Source organism: Urtica dioica, chromosome 12 (assembly GCF_054948205.1).
Source record: "Urtica dioica subsp. dioica isolate 48M chromosome 12, U.dioica_male_clone48M_v1_H2, whole genome shotgun sequence".
Taxonomy (NCBI): domain Eukaryota; kingdom Viridiplantae; phylum Streptophyta; class Magnoliopsida; order Rosales; family Urticaceae; genus Urtica; species Urtica dioica.
This window is the reverse complement of record NC_142767.1, coordinates 9,242,767-9,252,104: the sequence shown is the minus strand read 5'-3', so window position 1 is coordinate 9,252,104 and position 9,338 is coordinate 9,242,767. Positions and strand designations below refer to the sequence as shown.

Here is a 9,338-nt window from a genome sequence, read left to right as displayed (position 1 = left end):
AGCAGGATTATTTCAAATGAAACATTAGATCGAAACAAAGTAAAGCCAAAATGTCTATTTTAGGCAAATTAACCTCAAGTCAGAGGATAAGAGCTTCTAGATCCCGAGCTGAGTATTAGATGCGCAGAGAAAGTTGCAAAGACGCAGAGCAAGAAGAAACAATTGACGATACGAGTTTTCACAGCGAGGATTTTGGAGATACGGTCCTTTTCTTCAAGCACGGGTTCAAGAATCGCTAAAACCATCTCGACCAATCCGCAGAGAAGCTTCTTTGACTGATAATCGACACTGTCCACGTTTAAGATTTCATCTGCAACTTTCCAGAGAGCACTGACGGCTATCTCTACTTCCAAGGAACTGATTTTGAGATCACCGATTCTATCGAATCCACTATCCGTCTTCAGTTTGACATTCTCAACAGATGTGATTTCCGAGAAACACGTGAGGTCGGAATGAATCTGTGAGTCTAAGCTTTGATTGGTTTGGATCGGTTACAAGTGCATTCATTTGGCACTAAAGAGGAAGATTGATGGACAATAAAAGCCAAACGTTTTGGCTGTTTCTCTGATTAGTTTAAATTGTTTTTTATTGTCTTTTATGAGCATTAGTGGTTTGTTTTCTCTTGTTTTAAAGCCTAAGTTTCTGGGGCTGCTTGATCTTCCTTGTTTTCTTATAAATAGAGTAGTCTTGTAAAGGTTTCAACAACACAAAACACTCAACGTTTGTAAATTCTCTTTTTCATATATAAAGAAAATTTCCCAAAATCATTGTTTTTTTTCAGATTTTTTTTCCTTTCTTCATCATTGTTCTTCAAGGATCCAAAGTTTGGAACCAACATTTGGTATCAGAGCGCCAGATGACGAAGGACGGAACGACACCAAGCAAAGCTGTTGGAGGAGATATGGCGGCAATGAAGATCGGAAGAGAAGGGAATGTGACGCTCTCGTATCCGTTACTCACGAAGAGTAAGTACTCGGTGTAGGCGTTGAAGACGAGGGTGAATTTACAAGCGCAAGGAGTGTAGGAAGCCGTGGAGCTCGACGAGGTCGACGAACGGAAGGATAGAATGGCTCTCGCCGCCATCTATCAAGCGCTTCCTGAGGACGTCCTTCTCATGGAGGCCGAGAAGGATTCCGCCAAACAAGCGTGGGAAACGCTAAAGAAGATGCACGTTGGAGTGGAACGAGTCAAGGAGGCGAAGGTGCAAACCTTGAGGACTCACTTCGAGGCAATTCGCATGAAGGACGGGGAGTCGGTGGACGATTTCGCCATGAAATTGACATCTATTGTGATAGGTATCCGCTCGTTGGGAGAGAAGGTGGAGGAGATCTCCGTCATCAAGAAGTTCCTACGAGCCTTGCCACAAAAATACATGCAAATCGTTACAGCGATCGAGCAATTCGGTGACCTCAAAAACATGAGGGTTGAGGAGGTCGTCGGTCGCCTGAAATTCCACGAGGAGAGACTTCACGGATACGGTGATAGAGAGAAGGAGAAGCACCTCTTGCTCACGCATGCAGAATGGATGTCACGAATGAAAAAAAACGGAGAAGTCGAATTTTTTTCCGAAACGTCGAGTCGCAACGGCAACGGTGGAGATAGCGAGGTCGTGGACGAGGTGGAGGACGAGGGCGAGGTCGGGGACGAGGTCGAGGGAGCAGCTCACCTCAACAAGAAGACACCAAACCCCGTAAAGACAAAAACAAGGTGAAGTGTTACGCTTGTCAAAAGTACGGGCACTACGCGAATGAGTGCCGAAACAAGGAGCCCGACGAGGAGGCAAACCTCACAAGTGTCCATGACGAGGAGCCAGTATTGATGTTCACTGGGGGGTTGGCGGATCCCTTTCCCGAAGATGAGGAGACAAACCTCGAAGAGTTCGTGCAAGAATCGTCCAAGGAGGAACCAGAGGTGGTGTTGCTCAATGAAGAGAAAGTCATGGCGAACCTCCTTGCAAGTGGTGAGGAGTATAATCACACCGACGTGTGGTACCTTGACAATGGAGCAAGCAACCATATGACGGGCCATCGAGAGAACTTCAATGAGCTCGACGAGAAGATCACCGGAATTGTGAAGTTTGGAGACGGCTCACTCGTCGAGATCAAGGGCCGAGGATCCATCCCGTTTTAATGCAAGAATGGCGATCAACGACTAATATCAGAGGTATATTACATTCCAAAACTGAAAAGTAATATCATAAGTCTTGGTGAGATGACAGAAGAAGACAATACGATCACCTTAGCCGGGTCGTTCCTCAAGATGTTCGACCGAAATGGCGTCCTGTTAATGAAGGTGGAGAAATCGCCAAATCGATTGTACAAGATTTCCCTCAAGACAAGTCAGCCTGTTTCTCTATTAACGTCGCTAGCAGATCAGGCTTGGTTATGGCATGCGAGACTTGGGCACGTAAACTTTTATGCGCTCAAGATGATGGGGGAGAAGGAGATGGCCGAGGGGCTGCCTAGGATCACACACCCCAACCAAGTGTGTGATAGTTTCTTAGTCTCAAAGCAAACAAGGCTTCCATTTCCTGCTCAAGCCAACTTCCGAGCCGAGAATCCTCTACAGCTTGTGCACGCGGATCTGTGTGGTCCAATTACCCCGTCATCACTCGCTGGTAACAAGTATTTTCTTCTACTTTTTGATGATTATAGTCGCTGGATGTGGGTGTACATGCTCAGAGAAAAAATAGAAGCGTTTGAAGCATTCAAGAAGTTCAAGAGGCTCGTGGAGAACAAGTCCGAGCACAAGCTGAAGACTTTGCAAACTGATCGAGGTGGAAAATTCACATCACGGAAATTTACGGAGTTTTGCAAAGAGGAAGGAGTCAAACGTCCTCACGACACCATACACTCCATAGCAAAACGGCGTGGCAGAGAGAAGAAATCGTACCGTGATGGGTATTGCGAAGAGCCTGCTTAAGAGCATGCAAGTACCGACCAACCTCTAGGGAGAGGCTGTGCGACATGCGGTTTATCTCTTGAACCGCTTGCCGACAAAGGTACTAGGAGATTGCACCCCCTTGCCATGCATGGACCGGTTAGCGACCTCATCTGGAGCACTTGAGAGTGTTTGGGTGTACCGCACATGTGAAGACTGCGGGACCACATCTCAAGAAGCTCGATGATCGAAGTCAAGCCATTGTGTACCTCGGAGTCGAAGACGGAAGCAAGGCACACAAGTTTGTTGATCCAGCTTGCGGGAAAATCCGTGTGAGCAGAGATACCGTGTTCGAGGAGGAGAAGAAGTGGGAGTGGTGCAACGACAACAAGCTCGTACAAAATTCCGTGGAGTTCGGAATCCTACGAGATGACGACGATGTAGCAGAGTTGGAGAACACAAAAGCTACACCGAACTCTCCTCGTCAACAAGAGAGCTCGGGTGGGTCCACAACCGAAGATGGTTCTATCAAACTCCGTTCCCTCACCGATGTCTATGCGGAGGCACCACTAGTAGAGACGGATCATGATGAATTGTTGTTGCTCACCACCGACGAGCCAACAACATATCACTAGGCGGCAACCGAAGAGGCGTGGAATGAGGCCATGAAAAAAGAGCTCGAGTCCATCGAGAACAACAGGACATGGGAGCTCACCGACTTACCACCTGGTCACAAGACCATCGGGTTGAAGGGGGTTTTCAAGTTGAAAAGAGACAGCAAAGGCAACATCCTCAAGCACAAAGCAATATTGGTAGTGAAAGGCTACGTGCAGAAGCAAGGAGTTGACTTCCAGGAGACCTTTGCACCGGTGGCGAGACTCGATACCGTCAGGCTAATTCTAGCTCTCGCAGCTCACCGTGGATGGAAGATCCACCACTTGGATGTCAAATCAGCTTTTCTCAACAGTGACATCGAAGAAGAAGTCTACGTCGCTCAACTTGAAGGCTTCATCATCAAGAATAAAGAGCACAAGGTGTACAAGCTATCCAAGGCTCTCTACGGACTACGTCAAGCACCAAGGGCATGGAACACTTGCCTCAACAAGAGAATGATGAGTCTCGGCTTCGTGAAATGTGCTCAAGAGCAGGCTGTGTACACGAGGAACCATGAAGAAGAAGTACTCATCGTTGGCGTATACGTCGACGACTTGATCGTGACATGATCAAGCATCAAGGACGTTGAGGAGTTCAAAAAGCAGATGATGAAGGAGTTCGAGATGAGTGATCTCGGGTTGCTCTCGTACTACCTCGGTATCGAGGTGGACCAGAAGGAAGGTTGCATCACAGTGAAACAAGCGGCATACGCGAAGAAGGTGTTGAAGCAGTTCGCGATGACAGAATGCAACCCGAGCAAGTATCCAATGGAGGCAAAGTTGCAGCTCGGAAAGGATGTGGAAGGAACCTTAGTGGATCTCACTGAGTATAGGCGTGTTATCGGGTGTCTTAGGTACTTGACCCACACCTAACCTAATATCTCATATGCAGTTGGCATTGTGAGTCGTTACATGCAGCAGCCTACTACTCTACATCAACAAGCAGTGAAGCACATTCTCCGCTACTGAAGGGAACAACGAGCTACGGGATTCAGTACAAAAGAGGACGAGGAGCTGAAGAACTTGTCGATTTCACTAATAGCGATCTAGCTGGTGACATAGATGACAGAAAGAGTACTGGAGGGATGGTGTTTTATCTCAACGGGAATCTGATCACTTGGCAATCCCAGAAGCAGCGAACCGTTGCTCTATCATCCTGTGAGGTAGAGTTCATGGCAGCCACTGTAGCATCGTGCCAAGCACTGTGGCTGAGAAGTCTTTTGAGCGAGGTGACCGGATACGAGCCAAAGCCGGTAACTATCTACGTCGACAACAAGTCTGCAATTGCAATGATCAAGAACCCGGTGTTTCATGGACGCAGCAAGCACATCGACACTCGTTTCCACTTCATCCATGAGTGTGTCGAGAACCGCCAGCTTGTTGTAGAGTTCGTAAATACCAGAGAGCAACGTGCGGACATTCTCACCAAGGCTCTAGCAAGAGTCAAATTCGCGGAGATGCGAGAGCTGCTCGACGTGAAGAATCTCGAAGCAAATCAAGCTTACGGAGGAGATTGTGAGTCTAAGCATTGATTGGTTTGGATCGGTTACAAGTGCATTCATTTGGCACTAAAGAGGAAGATTGATGGACAATAAAAGCCAAACGTTTTGGCTGTTTCTCTGATTAGTTTAATTTTTTTTTTATTGTCTTTTATGAGTATTAGTGGTTTGTTTTCTCTTGTTTTAAAGCCTACGTTTCTTGGGCAGCTTGATCTTCCTTGTTTTCCTATAAATAGAGTAGTCTTGTAAAGGTTTCAACAACACAAAATACTCAACGTTTGTAAATTCTCTTTTTCATATATAAAGAAAATTACCCCAAATCATTGTTTTTTCCAGATTTTTTTTCCTTTCTTCATTATTGTTCTTCAAGGATCCAAAGTTTGGAACCAACATAATCGACATTTCTGATAAATCTGGGAGCTGTGGATCAAGCAGATTGAAGCTCTACAGAGAGATAGCACATAATTCAAACATTAATGATATAATCTGATCATTTACAAGTTGTTTTTCTATTTTTTTTTCATCTTTAACACATTTTCTTAGTAACCTAATACACAACAATATGCTCACACTGAGGTATAGATGTGGAATCTCGAAAATTAGCCATTAAAGAATTAGAAAACTGGTGATGTGATTTATATAAGTTTTTAATTATTTGTTATGTGCTTGCATACATTACTTTTTTCTAAGTGGTTAAAGTAATTATCAAATTCATAATTATGTATAAGAGTATAATATATATCTATATATATATATATATATATATATTATTGTGAGCAGCCAAATATAAGATAGTTAATTAGCCAAATATATACGTACGCAACATATACATTTATAAGTACATAGATGTTTGATAGCAGTGACGGAGCCAGTATAGGCCCAGCATGGGCTTAAGTCCCCCCTCAAAAAAAAAATTTGCACTTTTTGCCCATTTTTAAAAAAATTTACATTTTTTTCCCTTGAAAATTTATACTTTTGGCCCAATTTTTATAAATATTTTACAATCAAGCCCCCCCTGAAATTTTTTTTTCAAATTAGCCCCCCTGAAGGGCTTTTCTGGCTCCGTCACTGTTTGATAGCATTAATTTTTTTTACTTTATTTGTTAGTACCGCGTGTATTGATTACTATGAATCAATTTACATTACTTTTAATTTTATCTATCAATGACAATTACGTCCAAGCGTTTTTATACACATCATAGCCTATTGGCGTCCCTTTGTTCGCATTCCTCAAAACATTCAGAGAAGCTTTTACATTTTTCTCTTCTTTACCTCTTTTCTCTCTAAAACAATATCATAGACAACTTTTCCATAAATAAAATTTACATCGTTCGGACTCTAAGGCATTGAGAGATTCTTTTGTTTTCAACAAATTCAGAGGTACTTTTTTTTCAGCTTATCTTCTTAATTAGTTTATGATGATTTTGATTGATATGTTATTTTTCTTAGGAACCGTAAACATCAAAATACTTCTGGTTGAAAAGAATTTTGTATTTTTTAAAATTGTTACAAAACGTTTTTTGGCCTGAAATTTGTATACAAGATAATTTGATGTATTTTTGTTATATAATAAAAACATTATGAATTTTTAATTAACGGAAGTATATCAAAGATTTAATTTTTGACCAGTACGCAGATCGTTTCCAGAAGGTGTATAAAACTCTTTACCCACGTTACACCTTTATTTTAGTTTACGTTATTTTTAAATCCGTTTTTGGTCATTCCATAGAAGAATAAAATATTCAAAATACTTTTTCATAGCTTCTCAAATTTTTCCATAATTTTTCATTAAAATTAATGGTTTTTTTGTCGAAAGCCTTGGGCAAAGGGTATTTTCGTCTTTTCACTTGTGAAACCCGTCTCTGAGTTTTTCCAGAAGCTTTGTTACGTCCAGAAGTATTTTTTTAGACATAATTGTTATTCCTTTGATTAGGTGTCGAGCCGAATAGCTTTTCCAATCGTCTGAAAGTCTAGGGTCGCACGTCCTCGAAATAAGGTGAGAATAATCTCACTACAACACAGATTCGTTCAAAGTTTAAATTTGATGAGTGTGTGATCTGATTTTATTATTAGGGATTATGCGATTGTTTGTTTGATATATTATATATGTGATTATGCAATGTTGAATTGATTTGCGTTGATTATGATATGTCTCGCTATGATGAGCATATATGAGTTTAATTGAATTTTGCATAAAATATTATTATTCTCAGTCATGTTATTATTTATGTTTATGTCATCTGTCATATTTATATGCAACGCAAATAATCAAGTGTTAAGATAAGTAAGAGCGTAGTACCGCCTCGAGCTATGGAGGTATTAAGAGAACTCTCTCGAGCCAACCTACTGGCTCGTAAAGAGACTTTTCACATACGATATATGATTAGATGGTGCGAACTATGGGAGGTCGGAGCCCCGTAGTTTGTTTTCAAAGTGTATACTAAAATCAGTAAGACTACTCTAGGGGCACCCCGAATAAAATATGATAAGACTTATGATATGAAAGACCACGACACCGTTAGAATTAAAACACCAATAATCGGTTCATGCATTGCATTACTCATCTTTTTGTGAGTCATAGTTATTCTCCCTGAGCGTTAGCTCATACTTTGTGTATTAGTCCGTGTTGTAGGTAAACAAAAAATGAACAAGTGAGAAGGGTGGATCAATGGCATTTGATGGCTAAGGGGTTGGGTTGTGGTTCCGCTCGTTTTTTTTTTAAAGACTTCCGCTACGCAAATTTCTAAACACTCGGTTTGAGATTTTATGGTTAAGATATTTTTAAAGTTTAATTAACTTTGCCAAACTGAAGTTTAATTTCATAGTTTTAGTTCCGTTAAGTATTTTTCGATCATTTACTTTGGTTCTGAATTATGAATTAAGCATTTCTCTTATTTTCATCAAATAATTTTGTAAGACTTTAAACATTGTGGTTATTTTCAAAGTTGTTTTAATTAAAAATCTAGACTTTATAATTAGTTGAAATGATGTTTAAAAAAATATCCATCCACATTTTTTTTCTAAAGTAATAGAATTAAGCTTAGATGACGGTCAGGGAAATTTGGTCGTCACAATAGACGGTGATGCTCAATGAATACAAAGTTCGATACTGTGAATTTAACGCTTTACCTCAATATCGGCCTCTCTGTCCAATGAAATCGAAGAAAGAGTCGTCGAATCCATCGATTTCCTCGAAGGAATTTCTTCGGCGACAGAATCAAGAGCATCGACCAAGCTTTTCGAAGAGATCTGAGAAGAGAATGCGAATCAAGAACGAGGATTGGAGAGAAGAAACTGAGCCTTATTTTCCGGATTCCGTACCTTCTGCGGCTTCTTGAGCTTATGTCGGGAAGCTTCTTTATGAGTCTGAAGCATTTTGAGTTCTCTCATCTTTGCTGTGTTTGGCGGGAGGGCAAATAGCGATGAGGGTATTTATAGCCCTCTGTTCGGTGACAGATTATATTGTCGTCTAATCTAAACTAGTTTTTTGGGCCATGGCCCGTATAGATGACGCAGTGGTTTTGAATCTTCACTCCATGCTGTATATTTGGATCGAATGTTTATTTTAGTCGAAACACATGGTAGGATATATCAATTATATGTTAGGATAGATTCATGACTTATTAAATTTAGTATATATATATACACACACACACACACACACACATATATATATATATATATATATATATATGAAAATAAAGAAAATGATTTCCAAATAGTAATAGTTCATGTACATCTATAGAAAAAAAAATTAGGAAAATAGTCAACTTAAACGTTTGACATTGCTAAATAGCCAACGTTTGGTAAATGTTTGGTAAATAATCGTAAATAATGACGTGGCTCAATATAAGGAGGTGGTTATTTATCTAAGATTTACGTCTGTATATACATGAAAATGGCTATTTACCTAAAATTTACCAAACGTTAGCTACTTAGCAATATCAAACGTTTAAATTGGTTATTTTCCTAAAGACAAAAAACAATGACTAGCGTTTTCAATTGTAGAAATGAAAAGAGAAGGAAAAACAAAAGATATCTATTGCATACCGTAATGCAACATATCAGAATGTCTCACATCGATTGGGTACTTGAGCAATGTGCTCCTTATAAGTGTTTGGCATCCCTCCACTCTTGAGCTAGATTTTGAGTGTGAGTTAGGTCCACACTTCTAATATGGTATAAGAGTGGGGCCCTATTTCGAATGTGAGACCACGTGAATGTTCATTCTCACAAACTTCACGCTCCAGTTGTCCATCTTGGGCGTGAGGGGGTGTATTAGAATGTCCCACATCGATTGGGTACT

General features: G+C 40.7%; 1 protein-coding gene across 1 annotated transcript; it reads left to right on the top strand.

Annotated features, from left to right (window-relative positions):
- Nucleotides 1-1,114: 1,114 nt before the first annotated feature.
- LOC149378975 (uncharacterized) lies at nt 1,115-2,130 on the top strand. The gene is made up of 2 exons (XM_089603920.1): nt 1,115-1,690; nt 1,732-2,130. Exons 1-2 carry the CDS (start codon nt 1,115-1,117, stop codon nt 2,128-2,130), a joined length of 975 nt encoding a protein of 324 aa, XP_089460046.1.
- Nucleotides 2,131-9,338: the final 7,208 nt, after the last annotated feature.